Source organism: Mobula birostris, chromosome 3, assembly GCF_030028105.1.
Source record: "Mobula birostris isolate sMobBir1 chromosome 3, sMobBir1.hap1, whole genome shotgun sequence".
NCBI lineage: Eukaryota > Metazoa > Chordata > Chondrichthyes > Myliobatiformes > Myliobatidae > Mobula > Mobula birostris.
Window position 1 is genome coordinate 189,854,448 of NC_092372.1, and position 22,377 is coordinate 189,876,824.

Here is a 22,377-nt window from a genome sequence, read left to right on the forward strand (position 1 = left end):
TTAGAGTACTGGCTAATTGGCAGGAGGAAAAGATATGGGAATAAAAGGAGCCTTTTCTGGTTGGTTGCCGGAAACTAGTGGTGCTCCACAGGAGTGTGTGTTGGAACCGCTTCTCTTAGCATTATATGTCAATGATTTGGATACTAGAATTGACAGCTTTGTGGCAAGTTTGCGAACAATATAAAGATAGGTGGAGAGGCAGGTAGTGTTGAGGAAGCAAACAGGCTACAGGAGAACATAAACAGATTAGGAGAATGGGCAAAGAAGTAGCAGATCAAGTACAGTGTTAGGAAGTGTATGGTCACGTACTTTGGTAGAAGAAATAAAAGCATAGACTATTTTTTAAATGGAGAGAAAATTATTAAAAATCTGATGTGCAAAGGGACTTGGAAGTCCTCCCGCAGGATTCCCTAAAGGTTACTTTGCAGGTTAAGTCGGTAGTGAGGAAGGCAAATGCAATGCTATCATTTTGAGTAGACTAGAATATAAAAGCAATAATGTAATTTTGAGACTTTATAAGGCACTGGTGAGGCCTCACTTGGAGTATTGTAAGCAGTTTTGGGTCCCTTATCTACAAAATGATATGCTGATATTGGAGAGGGTTCAAATGAGGTTCACAGAAGTTATTCCAGGATTGAAAGGCTTATCATATGAGGAGCAGTTGATGGCTCTGTACCTGTACTCACTGTAACTCTGAAGAATGAAGGGGAATCTCGTTGAAACCTATCAAATGTTGAAAGGCCTCGAAAGACTGTATGTGAAGAGGATGTTCCTTATGGAGGCAGAGTCTAGGACCAGAGTCTCACAGTCTCAGAATAGAGGTTTGTCAATTTAGAGAGGAGATGAGGAATTTCCTTAGGCAGAGATGGGGGGAATCTGTGGAACTGGTTGCCACAGGCAGCTGTGGAGGCCAAGTCATTTAAGACAGAGATGAGAAGTGAGGTTTATTGTCTTTCAACTACATACATGTATATAATACATATAATGTATATAGAAATGAGATGTTTCTTCCAACCAGGGTGTAAAACACATTACCCACATAACACACAATAACTTATGAAGGTAAGGATAAAATCTACAGATGAATCAAACATAAATAACAAACTAAAGTGCATTAATATTAAATATTGTGAAGTACAGAACAGATTAACACTCAAATATGATGCGGCTCGGAGTTCAGAAGCCTAATGGCCTGGGGGAAGAAACTGTTTCTCATCCTGACTGTTCCTGCTTTTATACATGGTAGTCTCTTGCCTGATGGTAGAAAGTCAAGGAAAATACTAAGGGCCCTGCGTATGTAGCACTCCTTTCTTTCTTTTCTTTTCAAATCTTTTTATTATTATTATATTATTCAAAAGTAACACGAGTACATCGAAGTAAACGACACAATGTCGCAAGGAAAAATTTTTTGGTATAATAAAAAACCCCTACTAAGCAGAATAAGTCGGGGGGAAACCCCATTAGATGTGCAACCTGGAGCCATGCGTCATACAAAAAGCTTCAAAGGATAAACGTTAAACAACCAGCAAGAAAAAAATAGATATACCGAAAATTTACAATTAGATCATGGAGGAAATCTATCAATTAACTCAATAACGAACAAATGAACCCCATCTTTTCTCAAAATCAAATAAAGGTTCAAAGGTTTGACTTCTAATTTTCTCCAAACTAAGACATAGCATCACTTGAGAGAACCATTGTGACAAAGTGGGAGCTGATGTATCCTTCCACTTCAACAAAATGGCCCTCCTAGCTAGCAGCACTCCTGATAAATGTTCCCGATGGATGATAGGGAGAACCCTATGATCCTCTCAGCTGTTCTCACAGTCCTTTGTAGGGACTCCAGGTCTGATGCTTGACTGCGCCCATATCAAATGGAGATGCAACTAGTCAGGATGCTCGTAATGGTGCTTCTGTAAAACACAGTTAAGATGGGAAAGTGGGAGCCTTGCTTGCCTCAGTCTTCTTAGGAATTGGAGACACCACTGTACCCTCTTGTTCAGGGAGGTGAACTTAAGGGACCGGGTCCATATTAAGGGACCACATCACATCCATGATGTGAACTCCCAAGAACTTGGTGCACTGAACTCACTCTATGGAGGAGCCATGTATTCGCAGAGGGTGATGGTTTGTCTAAACCTTCCTGAAGTTCACAATGGTTGCCTTTGTCTTCTCCATGTTTAGGCTTAGGTTGTTCTTCTCACACCTATCCAACAGTCACTCCACTTTCTCTCTATACTCCATCTCAACATCGTTGTTAGATTCTTGATTAGTCAGGGCATGAAGGGTTACAGGCAGAAGGCAGGAGTCTGGGGCTGAGAAGGAAATGAATCAGCCATGATAAAATGGCAGTGCAGACACGATGGGCCAAATGGCCTAATTCTGCTCCGATGTCTATGGTCTTATTGTCTGGTAACATAGTGCAATCATGGGCCAAGGATTCCCACAAGTTGCTGGAGAGGCCAGAATTTTTCAAAGAGAGCTTGAAAATATTCTCAAATCATTTTCTCTGATCTTGTAGAAATCACTTGTCTTGATGAAGCTTGAAATAGGATCTGTGTATCAGAAATATGGAGAAAGGCACATGAATGTTGCAGCCCCTTCAGCAGAGATGGATGAGTGAAATTGGAAGCCCAGTGCTAGAGATGTTAGTCCGGGAGAGGACACTGACAATGCTTGGCTCATCTTGCCTATGAATTTGGAGGATGTTGCAGACAATAAGTTGGTGATTCCACTCAAAAGCTGTGAGATAATTACTGTAGGTACTCCCATGCTCAGAAACATGCAAGAAGTCAGGGATCATTATTGTCCAGTGGACCATGAGTGTAGTGGTGGGTTTAAAGTCTCGTTCTTCAAATATCCTTTTCATCAACAACCCAAAATCTGTGCCAGTGCACTGGAGGGAATGGTGTATTTCATCACTGACGTCTGCCCTTAATGAAAAGAGGTAGTTACAAAGATTTTAGAACATTCATCAAGGATCTATAATATCAGGGGGTAGGATTTTGTTATGTGGGCATATTGATAGAAGTTCTTTGTTCTACAAGTATCAAGGATAAAGCTGATTCTCTTCAATAGTTCAGTAAACAGGTCAATAATAACTTAAAGAGTTTAGTCTCCAAATGTCATTGATGTGCTGCTGCTTGATAACTTCAGATTGAAGGGACACTGTATGCTCGCTCTGTGAACACATGGGTTTCCTCTGCCAAACAATGCACTTCATGAATGTTTCAATGTTTTGATGTATATCTGACAAATAATGCTAATCTTTATCTTTAAAATGTTAAAATGCATCAGCCTTGTCCATAAAAAGCAATCAATTTTATTTAGCAAAATTTGCTCATTAGACAAATCTTTAAAGACTCATAAATATGCAATTAGCAGTTTTTGGTATTGTTACAAATTACTTTCACCATTAAGAGGAACAACTGACACGAATGTCTTTAGCCCATGGAGGAGGACGTGAAGAATATCCTGCTCCCTCTGCTTCTGTCTGCTTTGTAAAAGGATGGCGTAAAATTTTCTGTAGTAGATGAACCTATTAAGAAAGTGAAATGAACATAACATTTTTCACATGTAATATGTAATAAAGCTGTACAGTTAACTTCTGTGTAGACTTCATATTAATATAATATTCCATATCACTATGGAATATTAATATATTCAAATGCACAAGATAGTTAATCACTTAACTATGTTTCATTGTGCTTTCAATTTTTTCCTAACCTTTCAACAAATGGGAATCTGAAATGTAGGGATTCCACTTAGTATTCGGAATTACTATTTCATCAAGTTCAGCATCTGGAAGCTAAGACTTCCATCCATCATCTGTGTATATCACTGAATTCAGTATACTCAAGGATTAGCCAGTTAACAAATACCTATGTAGAGATTCTAATACTGTTCAGGGTATTAAGAGCGGGGACAAAGTACACAAGGTTTCATTGTATGCAGATGACCTGTTAGTTTATATTTCAGATCCTAGGAAATCTATTCCTTCTATGTTATCCATATTTTCTGAATGCAGTAGTTTTTCTGGATATAAATTAAATTTACATAAAAATGAGTTATTTCCCATTAATAATTCTTTTCAAATCTTTTAATTATTTTTATCCAAAATAAACACGAGTACATCGAATTAAACAACACTTACAATGTCTCAAGAAAAAAAAATTATATAAAGATTGAAAAAATTTGTGATAAAAACCCCTATTAAGCAAGAAAAGTGAGAAAAAAGAAAAAAACGCATTAGGTGTTCAACTCCAGAGCCATGCGTCATACATAAAGCTTCTAAAGATAAACATCAAACCGCCAGCCCCATTAATAATTACTCGCATCAAAAACATCAAGTACCTTTTAGTATTGCTAAAAATTACTTTACTTACCTTGGTATTAAAATTACTAAAAATTTTAAGGACCTCTATAAATATGATTTTCTCCCATTAATTGATTACACCCAACAAATGCTTTCTAAATGGTTACCTATGACATTATCATTAATAGGTCGAATTAATGCTATTAAAATTATAGTTCTACCAAAATCCTTATATATATTTCAGGCAGTTCCTTCCTTGATTCCTAAAACGATTTTTGACAGAATAGACTCTACAATCTTATCTTATATCTGAAATAATAAAAATCCTTTATACTTTATTGCCGCCAAACAATTGGTACTAGAACGTACAATCATCACAGCGATATTTGATTCTGCACTTCACACTCACTGGATTACAAATATTAAATATTATAAATATTAAAAATAGTTTAAATTAGTAAATATTAAAAATTTAAATTATAAATCACAAATAGAAAATAGAAAAATGGGAAGTAAGGTAGTGCAAAAAAACCCAGAGGCAGGTCCGGATATTTGGAGGGTATGGCCCAGATCCGGGTCAGGATCCCTTCAACAGTCTTATCACAGTTGGAAGGAAGCTGTTCCCAAATCTGGCCGTACGAGTCTTCAAACTCCTGAACCTTCTCCCGGAGGGAAGAGGGACGAAGAGTCTGTTGGCTGGGCGGGTCGTGTCCTTGATTATCCTGGCAGCACTGCTTCGACAGTGTGCAGTGTAAAGTGAGTCCACGGACGGAAGATTGGTTTGAGAGATGTGCTGCGCCGTGTTCACGATCTTCTGCAGCTTCTTTCGGTTTTGGACAGGACAACTTCCATACCAGGTTGTGATGCACCCTAGAAGAATGCTTTCTACGATGCATCTATAAAAATTAGTGAGGGTTTTAGGGGACAGGCCAAATTTCTTTAGTTTTCTCAGGACGTAAAGGCGCTGGTGGGCCTTCTTGGCAGTGAACTCTGCTTGGTTGCACCAAATCAGGTCATTTGTGATATTGACCCTGAGGAACTTAAAGCTTTTGACCTGTTCCACTTGCGCACCACCGATGTAAGTTGGGTCGTGCGGTCCGCTACTCCTTCTGAAGTCAACAACCAATTCCTTCGTCTTGCTGACGTTGAGGGATAGGTTATTGTCTTCGCACCATGCCACCAGATTCTTAATTTCCTCTCTGTACTCAAACTCATCATTACCCGAGATACGCTCTACGATTGTTGTGTCATCAGCAAACTTATATATTGAGTTTGATGGAAACTTGGCTACACAATCATGGGTGTACAGTGAGTACAGTGAGTAAATCCTAGATTGAGTAAACCTTTATTGCAGAAATTAAAAAAGGATGGTGGCATGGCTTTGCCAAATTTTATAATGTATTACTGGGCAATTAATATTCGATACATTACTTTTTGGATTCATTATTCAGACATACATGAATATCCTTCATGGTTGGATTTGGAGGAAAATTCAGTGAAGAGGTTCTCTTTGGCCTCTTTACTGGGAGCTCCTCTTCCCTTTTTGTTTTCTAAGATTAGTAGACAAGATTTTAATCCAATTATTAAACATACATTAAGAATTTGGTTTCAGTTTTGTAGATTTTTTGAGTTAAATAATTTTATTCTTTCTAGTAATATCCACCTCAATTATTTTTTTAAACCATTAATTTTGGATAAGGCCTTTTTAACTTGGAAAACCAAGGTAATAACAACTTTTTCAGATTTGTTTTTAGGAGATAGTTTAATGTCTTTTTCTCAGTTAGTGGATAAATATGATTTATCCAATGTACACTTCTTTAGGTATTTACAAATTAGGAATTTCTTACGTGGTTTGCTGCCAAATTACCCTTCTGCTTATCCATCTAATATGACAGATGCTCTCTTTCAGCTTAAGCCACTTCAAAAAGGGTTGATAGCTATAATTTACAAACGGTTATTGAATTTACAAATGATATCTAACGATAAAATTAAATGATAAATTTCAAGAGTCATTTTCAGGTAATCAATGGAGTAACATTTTTCATTTGGTTAATAACTCATCTATTTGTGCCCGTCATTTCTTGATACAGTTCAAGGTAGTGCACTAGGCCCATACGTCAAAGGATAAACTAGCACATATTTTTTCCAACATTAATCCTATTTGTGACAGATGTAATAGTGAGGTGGCCACTTTAACTCATATGTTTTGGTCTTGTATAAAGCTAGGTAATTTTTGGAGAGATGTTTTTAAAACTCTATCAAAAGTCTTGGATCTGGACCTACAACCTAATTTACTTACGTCAATCTTTGGGATTATCCCATTGGAAGCAGGAAATATTCCTGTTTCCGCTCAACGTATGATAGCCTTTTCAACTTTATTGGCTAGGAGAGCCATTTTACTGAAGTGGAAGGATTCTAATCCACCTACTGTCTTTTTTTGGTTTTCCTCCATTATGTCCTGTTTAAGTTTAGAGAAAATAAGAAGTCGAACATTTGATACATCCTTTAAATTTGAGCAAATATGGCGACCTTTTATTCAATATTTTCATTTGATATGATTTATTACTCTTCTAATTATTTCTTTTCGAAGTTTTAGATTTGATCAGAAAGTTGTACCCTCAGAATGGACTGCTCAGTCCCCCCCCGCTTTTTTCCCTTTTTCTTATAGTGTAGTGGGTTTTTTTTCCCTTCTCATTTAAAAAATTTAATTTTTTTTTCTCTCTCTCTATGAATTGATAAGAGAATTAGTTGTCTTTTTTTATTATATATTATATATTTACTTAATACTATGTATGATTTTGATAATGTCTATTTCACTTTCTGTTTGTATTGCTATTGATATATATATTTGAGATAATTCTCCTCTTGTTTGTATAGATGCTCTTTCTAAATCAATAAAAAGATTAATAAAGAAAGAAAGAAATACCTATGGTAATTATACTTTAGCTGGAGCCATCAGAGAAGGTGGTATGGTAAGAACTGGAGAACCCTTCAAGTATTTGCAATAGTTAGTCCTGCTGCTGTTCAAAGGACTAGTAATAATGCTGGTCAATAAAATGAAGCATGTCACTGATTTTCCTTCTGCAACCTACAATTTAAAACTACTCTTTTCAATCCTTCTTCATAATCTATATGAAACACAAAATAATGTATGAAGTAACATTCTAATTAGCAAAACTGAAGCTCTGAAATAGAAAGAGTCAACTGCAATACTGAAAAGAAAAAAAAAACAAAATGGCTTCTAAACAAAACCAGAGAATTATGGTAAATAACAGGAATTCTGCAAATGCTGGAAATTCAAGCACCACACATCAAAGTTGCTGGTGAACACAGCAGGCCAGGCAGCATCTCTAGGAAGAGGTGCAGTCGACGTTTCAGGCCGAGACCCTTCGTCAGGACTGCGAAGGGTCTCGGCCTGAAACGTCGACTGCACCTCTTCCTAGAATTGTGGTAAATATTTTTTTTCTGAATGGAAGATGGTTGAGGCCCTCCAGTGGATGGGATCAACCATGGATATTGCGTGCTAGCTATCTACATGATATGCAAGCCAGGGCGGTCGATGTAGGGAGCAAGCTGTTGCCCATGTAGCAGGCTCCCCTTCTCCTTGCAGCTGATGAATCCAAAGCAGCAGCAGAGGACAGATATAGTTTGGCAAAACTGGTGTCTCAGGAGTTGCCAGTCAGTGTTGAACTTAACAAAGGACTGCCTCAGGACTCCTAAGTCCAACAGAAGAGGGCTGGCAGTGGTGTTTATGAGGTTTCACTGCTAGTACTATTTTTTATTTATGTACTTAGATTTGGATATGCTGCGTAAAATTTGCAGACGATGCCATGCAGTAGACAGAGAGTAGGACAGTAACAGGCAGATGAATGAAAGATAAAAACTGAGACTGTGAAGTGATACATTTTGGTAGAAAGAATGAGAAGGGGCAATACAGGTTTAGTAGCACATTTCTGAAGAATATGGAGAAACAGAGATATATGTGCATAAATATTTAAAAGTGGCAGGATGTATTTGAGATGTGTTAAAAGAGGCATATGGAATTCCTGGACTTTGTGAAAACAGAATCTTTGGAAAATATTATTTGGATCATCGTAATTCACCATACTGTCAGAAAAATATGAAGGTCTCAGAGGATGTGGAAGAGATAGAAACATAGAAACATAAAAAATAGGTGCAGGAGTAGGCCATTCGGCCCTTCGAGCCTGCACCGCCATTTATTATGATCATGGCTGATCATCCAACTCAGAACCCTGCACCAGCCTTCCCTCCAGACCCCCTGATCCCCGTAGCCACAAGGGCCATATCTAACTCCCTCTTAAATATAGCCAATGAACTGGCCTCAACTGTTTCCTGTGGCAGAGAATTCCTTCTCTGCGTGAAGAAGTTTTTCCTAATCTCAGTCCTAAAAGGCTTCCCCTTTATCCTCAAACTGTGACCCCTCATTCTGGACTTCCTCAACATCGGGAACAATCTTCCTGCATCTAGCCTGTCCAATCCCTTTAGGATTTTATACGTTTCAATCAGATCCCCCCTCAATCTTCTAAATTCCAACGAGTACAAGCCCAGTTCATCCAGTCTTTCTTCATATGAAAGTCCTGCCATCCCAGGAATCAATCTGGTGAACCTTCTTTGTACTCCCTCTATGGCAAGGATGTCTTTCCTCAGATTAGGGAACCAAATCTGCACACAATACTCCAGGTGTGGTCTCACCAAGGCCTTGTACAACTGCAGTAGTACCTCCCTGCTCCTGTACTCGAATCCTCTTGCTATAAATGCCAGCATACCATTCGTCTTTTTCACCGCCTGCTGTACCTGCATGCCCACTTTCAATGACTGGTGTATAATGACACCCAGGTCTCGTTGCACCTCCCCTTTTCCTAATCAGCCACCATTCAGATAATAATCTGTTTTCCTATTTTTGCCACCAAAGTGGATAACTTCACATTTATCCACATTAAATTGCATCTGCCATGAATTTGCCCACTCACCCAACCTATCCAAGTCACCCTGCATCCTCTTAGCATCCTCCTCACAGCTAACACTGCCGCCCAGCTTCGTGTCATCCGCAAACTTGGAGATGCTGCATTTAATTCCCTCATCCAAGTCATTAATATATATTGTAAACAACTGGGGTCCCAGCACTGAGCCTTGCGGTACCCCACTAGTCACTGCCTGCCATTCTGAAAAGGTCCCGTTTATTCCCACTCTTTGCTTCCTGTCTGCTAACCAATTCTCTATCCACATCAATACCTTACCCCCAATACTGTGTGCTTTAAGTTTGCACACTAATCTCCTGTGTGGGACCTTGTCAAAAGCCTTTTGAAAATCCAAATATACCACATCCACTGGTTCTCCCCTATCCTCTCTACTAGTTACATCCTCAAAAAATTCTATGAGATTCGTCAGACATGATTTTCCTTTCACAAATCCATGCTGACTTTGCCAGATGATTTCACCGCTTTCCAAATGTGCTGTTATCACATCTTTGATAACTGACTCCAGCAGTTTCCCCACCACCAACGTTAAGCTAACCGGTCTATAATTCCCCGGTTTCTCTCTCCCTCCTTTTTTAAAAAATGGGGTTACATTAGCCACCCTCCAATCCTCAGGAACTAGTCCAGAATCTAACAAGTTTTGAAAAATTATCACTAATGCATCCACTATTTCTTGGGCTACTTCCTTAAGCGCTCTGGGATGCAGACCATCTGGCCCTGGGGATTTATCTGCCTTTAATCCCTTCAATTTACCCAACACCACTTCCCTACTAACATGTATTTCGCTCAGTTCCTCCATCTCACTGGACCCTCTGTCCCCTACTATTTCTGGAAGATTATTTATGTCCTCCTTAGTGAAGACAGAACCAAAGTAATTATTCAATTGGTCTGCCATGTCCTTGCTCCCCATAATCAATTCACCTGTTTCTGTCTGTAGGGGACCTACATTTGTCTTTACCAGTCTTTTCCTTTTTACATATCTATAAAAGCTTTTACAGTCAGTTTACATATCTATAAAAGCTTTTAGATGACTGATTCCAGGGATGAACAATTTCAGTTACAAAGTTAGCCTGGAAAATCTGGACTATTCACTTTTAACAACAGTTGAGAGGACATTTCATTAGGTGTACAAGATTATGATAGATATAAATAATGGTAAAAAAGGGAAGGGATGTTGCATTAGCATATGGCTCAAGGACCAGGGGTCACAATTCTAAAGTGAAGGACAAAAAAAAAAAAATACACGGGTTTGTGAGGAAACCCTTCAGAATGGTGAGTTCCAAAACTAGTTAGGGCTTTCAAATGTGGATCAGCACCGAGGATTAAGTAATTTTCAAGGGAATGGCAAAGTCCAGGGAAATGAAACTGAATAGGTTTCTCTGTAGTGACTCAGTGTGCAGTATATGAATACTTAGTAGAGGATGCTAACTAATTCAGAAAGATTAATTAGTGTCCTCTACAGAATATTCACATGGCAAACAATCTCACAGATATGATCTACCCAATTCAGACAGTGTGAATTATGAAGCACACATGGGGCATTAATGAATGGAATATGATGAAGGAGAGGGGTTTAGTTCTATTTTGAATATGGTGGTTTCTTATGAGGGTTTGCAGCTGGCTGCTCAATTACAAATCAGGATGTATAGTAGTTATGGGTGCATTGTTCATCTATGTGGTGGCATAGCAGATAATTGCCCATCATGCCTAGCACTATTCTGGCCATTTGCAGCATCACAAACTATTGGACCTCGGCATTACAGATACTAATGTTAAGCCAAAGCAGAAGCAGCTGAGAGCACTGAGCGCAACAAATGCAAAGGTCCTAATGAAAATCCAACGGTGGCTTGGTAAAACAATGCAAAACACTAACAGCCACCTGGTCAAAAACTATTTGTTTCAGTGCTATTATCACATTGGTACCTATTCAATAAAATAGAAAATTGCTCAACTGTGTTCTACCTATAGAACCAATCTACGTCAAAAAATTATTATTCAATAAGGTTTCTCCTGATGGAAAAAAATCATCAACATTATTGCCAAGTTGCACCTGACCATTAATTCAGCAGTTGTACAAAACATTGGTAAGATCGCACTTGGCATAACTGGTAAAGGATGTTGGCGAGGCCACAAATAGAATCCTCTGTTCGGTATTTATTTATTTAGAGACATGCTACGGTAACAGGCCTTTGCTGCCCAGTTACACCCATGTGACCAACTAACCGACTAACAATTAACCTTCCACCTAATTGGAATGTGGAAGAAACTGGAGCACCCAGAGGAAACTCATGTGGTCATGGCTAGAATGTACACACTCCTTACAGCCAGCAACGGAATTGAACATGGGTTGCTGGCACTATAATAGCATTATGCTGTTACGGCACTGTGTCATTCCTGGGAAAGGTGCCATTATGCTGGAAAGAGCAAGAGGTGAATGAGTGGTGATCTAATAGAGGTAATCTAATGCATTCATCCTGTCTGTGCCCCTCTAGGTCATACACAATAGAGGGTGAATGCAAACAGACTCCTTCCTGCTGAAGGCCATCAGGAACTAGAAGGCAGTTTAATGTTGAGAAAGGACAGATTTAATAGGAATCAGAGGGGCAGCTTTGACATTCAGCCAGTGGTCTATAAATGGAATGAGCTGTCAAAGGAAATAAATGAGGCAGGTACATTAACAATGTTTAAAAGAGCAACACACATCAAAGTTGCTGGTGAACGCAGCAGGCCAGGCAGCATCTCTAGGAAGAGGTCCAGTTGACGCTTCAGGCCGAGACCCTTCGTCAGGACTAACTGAAGGAAGGGTTAGTAAGAGATTTGAAAGCCGGAGGGGAAGGGGGAGATCCAAAATGCGAGTCTAAGTCAAAATGTGGTCGAAAAATGCCTGGCCTGCTGCGTTCACCAGCAACTTTGATGTGTGTTGCTTGAATTTCCAGCATCTGCAGAATTCCTGTTGTTTGCGTTTTAAAATTCACTACTGCGAAGCCTCTTCCGGTGATGCCTACACCGAAAAAGTTTAGATCCTCTCTTCGACGGGAGTTCAGTGAAACCATCTCTCACTGCTCCCCATTTGTAATTTCTTCGGCTCTTCAACTTTTCGACCACATTTTGACTCAGACTTGCATTTTGGATCTCCCCTTTCCCCCTCCCACTTTCAAATCTCTTACTAACTCTTCCTTCAGTTAGTCCTGACGAAGGGTCTCGGCCTGAAACGTCGACTGTACTTCTTCCTAGAGATGCTACCTGGCCTGCTGTGTTCACCAGCAACTTTGATGTGTGTTGTGTTATAAACTTTTAAGTTGGTTGTGAATTAGAAGGGTCGCTCACAACAATTGCATGATTTTCTAAGGGCAGCCTTCTTAGTCTGACCATTCGATCAATACTGCCATGGTATTGAGCTCATTCATAACTCCTACACCAATAAAGAAGCTTACACCACTGATAAAGGTTCAGATGATCTCATTCCTTCAATATAGGAACAATATTTTAAGAGGTATGCCAAAGCTATATGGAGGATATTTTTAAGATGTCATCACATGTACAGAAATTATACTTTGTGGGATATCAAGAAAAAATCCAATAATCCTAGATTACCAGTATATTTAATAATGTTCAAAATTATGAAGAGTATTGTTAAGGTAACTAGGAAGAAATTCTTAATATTAGCAATAAACCAGTAAACTGAGGCCACGTAAACTAGCAGAAGAATCAGAAGGAAGAATTTATTTTCAACAGTATTTTACAATCCAGAAAGTATCTCCTGAAAGATTAACGGTAAAGTAAGCACACTAATTCATAGGAAAATCCTCAGGGAAATGAACAGAAGTTGAATTAATTGAATGAATCCAGCAAAAGCTTATAAAGGTTGAATGACCTTCTATGATACAGGGCTTTGGAATGGTCCTTATTGCTCTGGCTGCTGTTACAAGAACCCTTCAAGCAGCTGCTTCTGCTGGTGCTTAGCAATCACATTTTACCCTTTCATTTTCCTTTTCTAGCCCATGTATGATACCTCAAACTGCAGCAAAATTACAAAGCATGCACTTACTTTAAAGCTGTTTGTAAGAGAAATTTCACCAGCTGAACAGAGTAATATACTGAAGCCAAAGACCTCCACTCTCTGAACTGAACCAATGTTATTTTACAGTGCATTGTGCCAGTGGTGGCTCAGAAACCAGAATACTATAACGTAACTAACTTAAAACATTAAATGCAATAAAATTACCTCAGAGAAATCATTCCTCTCAGACTTTTTGATTGCTGACTCTGCCATCCAGTTGCGAAGAATATATCTTGGGTTAACATCTTTAAAAGGAATATTAAGTAAGACAAATTTAATTTTAAACTTTCTTTAATGCATATGTAAAATATGAACTGTAACCACACAAAGAAAACCAATTTGAAAGATCTTACTTTGCATTCTGATTCTGCGTGCTTCATCTGAGTCAACTGCGTTCCTACAGGAGACAATATTTGTAAAAATATTTTTTCCCTGAGATACAATGAGCTGATCAAATAGAATTAAAGTCATATAAGCAATAACAAGCTTGCACTCAATTTCAGTAAAACCAAGAAATTGATTGCGAACTTTAGGAAGGGGAAGTCAGGAGAGCACCCACCAGTCCTCATAGAGGGGTCAACGGTGGAAAGAGTGAGTAGCTTCACGTTCCTGAGTGTCAACATCTCTGAAGAACTATCCTGGGCACAACATATTGAACTGATTACAAAGAAGGCACAACAGTAACTATAGTTTATTAGGGGTGTGAGGAAATTTGGTAGGTTACCATAGTTTCTAGCAAATTTATACAAACGTACTGTGGACAGCATTTTGACTGGCTGCATCACAGGATGGAGGCGCCAATACACAGGATCAGAAAAAACTGCAGAGGGTTGTAACTCAGCCAGCTCCATCATGGGCACCAGCATCCCCATCTTCGAGGACATCTTAAAAGGTAATGCCTCAAGTAGGCAGCATCAATCACTAAAGATTCTCACCATCCAGGACATACCCACTTCTCATTAGTACCATTGGGGAAGAGGTACAGGACCCTTATCTGGTGCAAGTCAAACTTGCCACATGGCACAACAGATGGAGCCCCACCGAGACAGCGGTGTACCTTGCCCAGGCACTGGAGGGAGATGCCCTGTGGGCCCTCCTCGACCTAACGTCGGTGGAGCAGTGTGACTACAGGACACTCGTAGTGGCGCTAGAGCAGCGTTTTGAGCAGAGGCCGTTGGTGGAAGCAATGATGGAAAAACTGTGCAACAGACGGCGCCATATGGGAGAAAGTCTGGGAGCATTGGCAGCTGATCTTCGCCACTGAGCTCAGCATGGCTACCCCCAGTTCTCTCCTGTGGCGCAGGAAGAGCTTGCCCTCCACGCTTTTGTAAAGGCACTGACACCACATCACCTTTGGCAGCATATTCACCTGACGTTGCCATCATCGCTGGACAAAGTGCTGGCCGAGAGGGAGAGGGCAGAAGCAATTTTAGTCCCCCAAAGTGTTCCAGTGTCGCCTTGCATGCAGCGAATCCAAGTTTGTGTCACCGAGAGTGAGGAGGAAACTAACAAGGAGGAGCCAGCACCGCGCCGACCCCACCACCGGCCACGAAACTATCTCTGCTATCAGTGTGCTGAGGCTAGTCATCTGGCCCAGGACTGCCCCGCACCGGCACCATGCCACAGCTCAGAGCAGCCATCGGGAAATGCCGAGAGGGAGCGCCGCCCGAGTCCTCCAGCAGAACCCCTCTGTTGGATGAAGAGCAAGGCTTATAAGTGGACTGCATGGTGGAGGGCATCAGATGCCGTGCGTTGATGGACACGGGGCCCACCATCACTATCATCCGTCCTGGTGTTCTCCCCAACACAGACCAGCCATCCCCGCCTGGGTGGACAACAATGGCGATCCAGCTGGCTACGGTCACCAGTGACGGTGCGGTGATGCGAGGGAAGAGGAGGCTGTGCATCGCAGTGGGGAAAAACGGGGTGGAGCACGAGATGTGGCTCGCTGACATCTGAGGGTCCTGCATCCTTGGCCTGGACCTGCTGTCCCGCTGGGCAGCCCGTGCGAAGGTGTCAGGTGCAAGACTCTACCTCAGTACTGAAGCCATGGCCCTCCAGCAGGGCAGCAACCACCGCCGGTTTCACAGTGGCCCGTGGCAGGGCAGCACACCATGCAGCAGCCCAACACAACACAGCTGAACCATAGGCAAGTGACGGTGACAGCCACAGCCAGTGACAACACCCCCACCATGGACCAGCAGCTGCGCAGCGAACAGGTGAGCGATCCCGTTTTGGCCCGGGTGAGGGAATGGCTGAGTGAGGGACGATGGCCGGAGTGGGCAGAGGTCTCCGCCTTGGACCCAGAAACAAAGCCCTATTCTCGCAGTGGGGATCGTTGGAGGTCCGTGACGGGTTGCTGTTCAGGCGGTGGCAGTTGTCCAGTGGTGGTCCCCAGGGTCGCTGCACGGGCTGGTGGGGGCCAGCCATCTCAGCATTACAAAGACGTTGGGCAGGCTGCAGTTTCTACTGGCCCGGGTACAGGCAGGATGTGGAGCTATTCGTGCAGTGCTGCAACGCTTCCAAGTCCCAAGGGCTGGGCTGCCAGTCTAGGGGGCTAATACAGCAGTTCATGGTGGGGGCCCCAGTATGGGTCTACTGCCCCTCCTGGAAGAAGGGACTATCCCCCAGGCTTGGAAGCCATTGGAGGGGGTCAGCCCTTGGCCACCACTAACCCAGCAAGGCTGAAGGAAGGAAGTGACATTCCAGGTGCCCTGCCTCTTGCCTCGAACAGACGGTAGTGTCGACGCCCATCGGAACTTTTGGACTTTGCTGTGGACTCTGGGGTTGCCGGGGATGGCTGACACCTTGGGTGGGGGCACTGTGATGTTCTGGGGGGGGGGTGTCATGGTCGACAGCCCACTCCTGCATTTCTAATGACCAGTAGTGTCTATTGTTCTTGTGTTAAAATGCTTTCGTGGGATTATAGTGAGAAGTTCCAGTTCATTTATTGTTACATTTTAGTTTGGGTTATATATTTATTTGCTTGTGTATTTCTGGGTCACCATAACTGTAACTGGGGTGTATGATGGTCACCTCCCCCATCTGCGTGAGACTGGTGGGGTTCACTCTCCGGGTCATGATGCCTGGTCTGTTTTCTGTCTCTCACAATAAAACCGTTGTTGAGTTCAACGAGCTTCCTCATCTGTCATTATGGACCAAATGCTCGTCACAGTACATATTTCCACAGATGCTACAGCATATTTACTTTATTTTTTGTAAGCGTATTATTGTCACAATTATCCTTTTGGAAACTTAGACTGGCAACATGACTCTCCAGAATTAGAAATAGCATACTCATTATATGAAAGACATCTGCAGCCACCATTGGGTCATTAAATACTTTGTTGTGTTTGTAGAAAATGTCACAGTAACAGAAGCTACTCCAAAGCTGCAAATAAAGACAGAAAGGCATCAAGCCTACAATTGGTGGATCAACCATGCATAGTGGTTAAATGTCTGAAGATAGAATCAGGCTTTACCGCAAATGCAGGTTATAATGAAAACCCACATCAAAGGTCATTGAATAGAATCTAGGAAGAGATTGATAGCCATTTCAACTACTAATTAGTCAAGAGATATGACCATAGCTCAGTATTGAAGTTATAGCTGAATCCTAGAATTGGTTTGAGAAGGATTTCATTCACACAGATAGACATCTTTGCGTTTAATTGCAGTAAGGGGAATTATGAGGCTATCAGGCAGGAAATTGGAGGCTTAAATTGGAAAGAGATGTTCTCAGGGAAAAATATGGAAGAAATGTGGCAAATATTCAGGGGATATTTGTGTGAAGTTCTGCATAGGTAAGTTCCAATGAGACAGGGAAGTTATGGTAGGGTACAGGAACCGTGGTGTACAAAAGCTGTAATCAATTTAGTCAAGAAGAAAAGAAAAGCTTACAAAAGGTTCAGAGAGCTAGGTAATGTTAGAGATCTAGAGGATTATAAGGCTAATAGGAAGGAGCTTAAGAAGGAAATTAGGAGAGCCAGAAGGGGCCATGAGAAGGCCTTGCCGGGCAAGATTAAGGAAAACCCCAAGGCATTCTTCAAGTATGTAAAGAGCAAGAGGATAAGACATGAAAGAATAGGACCTACCAAGTGTGACAGTGGGAAAGTGTGTATGGAACCGGAGGAAATAGCAGAAGTACTGAATGAATACTTTACTTCAGTATTCACTATGGAAAAGGATCTCGGTGATTGTAGTGATGACTTGCAGCAGACTGAAAAGCTTGAGCATGTAGATATTAAGAAAGAGGATGTGCTGGAGCTTTTGGAAAGCATCAAGTTGGATAAGTCGCCGGGACTGGATGAGATGTACCCCAGGCTACTGTGGGAGGCGAGGGAGGAGATTGCTGAGCCTCTGGCAATGATCTTTGCATCATCAATGGGGACAGGAGAGGTTCCGGAAGGTTGGAGGGTTGCAGATGTTATTCCTTTATTCAAGAAAAGGAGTAGAGGTAGCCCAGAAAATTATAGACCAGTGAGTCTTACCTCAGTGGTTGGTAAGTTGATGGAGAAGATCCTGAGAAGCAGGCCTTATGAACATTTGGAGAGGTATAATATGATTAGGAGTAGTCAGCATGGCTTTGTCAAGGGCAGGTCATTCCTTACAAGCCTGATTGAATTTTTTGAGGATGTGACTAAACACATTGATGAAGGAAGAGCAGTAGATGTAGTGTATATGGATTTCAGCAAAGCATTTGATAAGGTACGCCATGCAAGGCTTATTGAGAAAGTAAGGAGGCATGGGATCCAAGGGGACATTGCTTTGTGGATCCAGAACTGGCTTGCCCACAGAAGGCAAAGAGTGGTTGTAGACAGGTCATATTCTGCATGGAGGTCGGTCGCCAGTGGAGTGCCTCAGGGATCTGTTCTTGGACCCTTACTCTTCGTGATTTTTATAAATGACCTGGACGAGGAAGTGGAGGGATGGGTTAGTAAGTTTGCTGATGACACTAAGGTTGGAAGTGTTGTGGATAGTGTGGAGTGCTGTCAGAGGTTACAGTGGGACATCGATAGGATGCAAAACTGGGCTGAGAAGCGGCAGATGGAGTTCAAACCAGATAAATGTGAAGTGGTTCATTTTGGTAGGTCAAATATGATGGCAGAATGTAGTATTAATGGTAAGATTCTTGGCCGTGCGGAGGATCAGAGGGATCTTGGGATCCGAGTCCATAGGACACTCAAAGCAGCTGCGCAGGTTGACTCTGTGGTTAAGAAGGCGTGCGGTGTAATGGCCTTCATCAATCGTGGAATTGAATTTAGGAGCCAAGAGGTAATGTTGCAGCTATATAGGACCCAGGTCAGACCCTACCTGGAGGGCTGTGCTCAGTTCTGGTCACCTCACTACAGGAAGGATGTGGAAGCCACAGAAAGGGTGCAGAGGAGATTTACAAGGATGTTGCCTGGATTGGGGAGCATGCCTTATGAGAATAGGTTGAGTGAACTCAGCCTTTTCTCCTTGGAGCAACGGGGGATGAGAGGTGACCTGATAGAGGTGTTTAAGATGATGAGAGGCATTGATCATGTGGATAGTCAGAGGCTTTTTCCCAGGGCTGAAATGGTTGCCACAAGAGGACACAGGTTTAAGGTGCTGGGAAGTAGGTACAGAGGAGATGTCAGGGGTAAGATTTTTACTCAGAGAGTGGTGAGTGCGTGGAATGGGCTGCTGGCAACGGTGGTGGAGGTGGATAAGATAGGGTCTTTTGAGAGACTTTTAGATAGGTACATGGAGCTTAGTAAAATATAGAGGGCTATAGGTAAGCCTAGTAATTTCTTAGGTAGGGACATGTTCGGCACAACTCTGTGGGCCGAAGGGCCTGTATTGTGCTGTAGGTTTTCTATAACGTCGATAACTTTTGAGCATGTATTCAATCATCTCAGAAAAGGAAGGCAGGTGGGTTGTCAGTTGGTATCTAAATACAATAGCTATAATACTGAAATTGGCTAAGTACACAAGGACTTGACTATTGGTTTATATTTGGGACCCATCTAAATGAACTTCTACCATCATATGCGATCTACTCAGATTCAATTTGTCTGCATTTCACTGACAACAGTTTCAGACAATTGGGGAAAAGTGTGGATTTAGATCAGCAGAATGGAATCCATTCTTAAGCAGGCTCCTGAAAATCATCAGGAGCAAGGATATAATTTATTCTTAGCATGTGAATTCTGTGGAAAGGAGACAATTTTGCCATGTAATCTACATCAGGAACTCATAGAGCTCCACTGTCCATTAGGCTGACTAAATATAGTGTGCAACTAGAACTGCAAAATATTCAATAAATATTTATAATAAGCCTGCTCATAAGTGATTGATAAAAATAGATTACTTCAATGCTTACATCTAAAAATGGAAAATGGTTTATATCACTGTCCAGTTGTTTAACTTGAACATCGAAAAATATGTTTAAAAATTTGGTTGCAATTTTAATTTGCTTTGACCTGAAATTTAAGCTAAAATAATTAATTTATGGAATGGTCTTAAAGTAACCAAATTTGCACTGTGGGAACTAAAACAAAGGCAAAGTGAAATGGAGAAAGACATGGCAAAACATTAAAACTATCCTCCAAAGAACTACAGTTATCAGTTAACAGCTATTATCAAACTGAAGAACTACAGTTCAAATAATTCTTTGGAAAATAAACACACTTAATTGTTATGATCTAGCTGATCATAGTAATCTATTTTCTGATATTTACAGTGAAAGAAAAAGAAAAACGAGAGAGGAAGCAGCAAAAATGGGACCTTAATTTGCAAGATCAAAGAAAAAATATTTAAATGCGACACATCCTGAGGACATCAGTCACTCGGTGGTGGATGCTTGTAATCAGGCCTACAGGATGAAACATTTAACTCAAAGTTAACCAAATTTAGAAGTCAGACAGCTGTACTGTAAAGGCAGTTTTTTAATCCTCACACATAAGAAACTGCAGAATATGAGGAATCAATAAGACTGCTAAATTAATTTTGTGATAATTCGAAGGTGAACGGGAAAGCAGAAGGAATTATTCACACCAATATGACTGACTGATCTAATTAAATTATTAATAAAGGATGTCGTGAAGTAATCAGCCACATACTAGCATGTGTTTATTCAGGTCTAACTTTTCAGTTTATCCACGGAACTCCTGTTGTCAAGCTATGAACAAGATTTGCAAATAAACATAGAAACATAGAAAACCTACAGCACAACATAGGCCCTTCGGCCCACCGTGCTGTGCCAAACAGGTACTTACTTTAGAAATTACCTAGGATTACCCACAGCCCTCTATTTTTCTAAGCTTCATGTACCTATCCAGGAGTCTCTTAAAAGGCCCTATCGTTTCTGCCTCCACCACCGTTGCCGGCAGCCCATTCCACGCACTCACCACTCTGCGTAAAAACTCTTACCCCTGACATCTCCTCTGTACCTACTTCCAAATACACCTTAAAACTGTGCCCCCTCGTGTTAGCCATTTCAGCCCTGGGAAAAAGCCTCTGACTATCCACATGATCAATGCCTCTCCTCATCTTATACACCTCTATCAGGTCACCTCTCATCCTCCATCGCTCCATAGAGCAAAGGCTAAGTTCACTCAACTATTACAGATAAAATCCACAATCACCAAATCTAGTTTTGTCCAAACAGCTGTAAAAATATTAACACCAGAACTGTCACTATATTCACCAGTATTTCAAAATACTGATACTGTAAATTCAAAACCTATTCCCCATCAAAACAACACACATTAAAGTTGCTTGGGAACGCAGCAGGCCAGGCAGCATCTCTAGGAAGAGGTGTAGTCGACGTTTCAGACCGAGACCCTTCATCAGGACCCATCAAAACAGCTATTTTTGTGAAATGGTCAAATATCAAACAGAATGACATTTCCTAGTGATGATAATGACCAAGTCAAATTATCATGACATATGTTGTGAAATTTGCCACAAAGCAAATGATTCATGATTCTGAGCAAGAGAAAATCTGCAGATGCTGGAAATCCAAGCAACACATACAAAATGCTGGAGGAACTCAGCAGGCCAGGTTCATGATTCTGAATGAGTGGGTAATCAAGTCTGCTCTGCCATTCTATCATAGCTGAACAATTATTCCTCTCAATCCTATCAATCAAAGGTAATGCAAAGATTTTTGTATGATGTAAAGAATGCTCTTGGGGCAAACATTGGTAATGTGCAAAGGAAATACAGATATTAAACATCAGTACAAATGAAAAATCTGACTGGTGAATCCAGGTGATAATTAAAAAACCTTGTATCGGAATAGTGCTTTGAGTTTAAAGACTGATGTGTTAACAGTGTAGGAATGTATGGCACTTGAATCACAATAAACTATTAAAAAACATTTTGATGCATTGCTCAAGAGCTTTAAATGGTCGTGTTCCACTCAGAAGGGTTCAGTTCAAATGCAGGAACTATATTGTTCAAGTGGGGTGTTGTATACTCTCACTTATATTGGTTCAGTTTAGGGTTATAATATCCCCAGCTCTCATTGCCTTTTTTAGCCCTTCTGCTATATCTTTTGTCTTCATGGTATAACAGAATTACAGAATCATTTTAATTCATTGCACTGAAGAAGGCTATTCACCCCAACATGACCACATTCTCACAATAGCAATTTAATTTGGCGGGAGGAGAGAGAGCAGCGCGCCGCGCAGGCGCAACCCTCCGATGAAAAGTGATATTGTATTCATTAAATAGGGGCCATGGACAATTCTGATTTGATGGAGACAGCCGTGAAAGCACAGGGGAACATCTGGAGAAATTTCTGAAATGCCAGTTCGCTGCTGTTGTTACTGCGCAGTCGGGAATCTTCCGGAGGGAAAGCCTCAAGATCCCCGGCTTTGCCTGCTGTTGGCGACCGAGATTGAGGTCGAATCGTTCGGACAGAGATGGCGCTCAGTACTCGGTGTCAGAGAGCTGATCGGAGGCTCGAAGTTTTCGGATGACTCAGAATTGCACTGTGTTTGGGCATAGCAGGGAGAGTTTTTCTTCCTTCTCCC

At 41.2% G+C, this 22,377-nt stretch overlaps 1 protein-coding gene across 2 annotated transcripts in view; it reads right to left on the minus strand.

The window, feature by feature from the left end:
• Window positions 1-1,109: 1,109 nt before the first annotated feature.
• LOC140195490 (protein adenylyltransferase SelO-like) overlaps window positions 1,110-22,377 on the minus strand; it is an 88,391-nt gene continuing 67,123 nt past the window's right edge. The window contains exons 14-16 of one of the 2 annotated variants that reach the window (XM_072253865.1): window positions 13,726-13,769; window positions 13,538-13,617; window positions 1,110-3,538 (exon numbers count right to left, since the gene is read on the minus strand). In XM_072253865.1, coding sequence (XP_072109966.1) covers window positions 3,416-3,538; window positions 13,538-13,617; window positions 13,726-13,769 — 247 coding nt within the window. In that variant the 3' untranslated portion in view covers window positions 1,110-3,415. The remainder of the gene's footprint in view (window positions 3,539-13,537; window positions 13,618-13,725; window positions 13,770-22,377) is intronic. The other variant, XM_072253864.1, reaches the window with a different exon arrangement.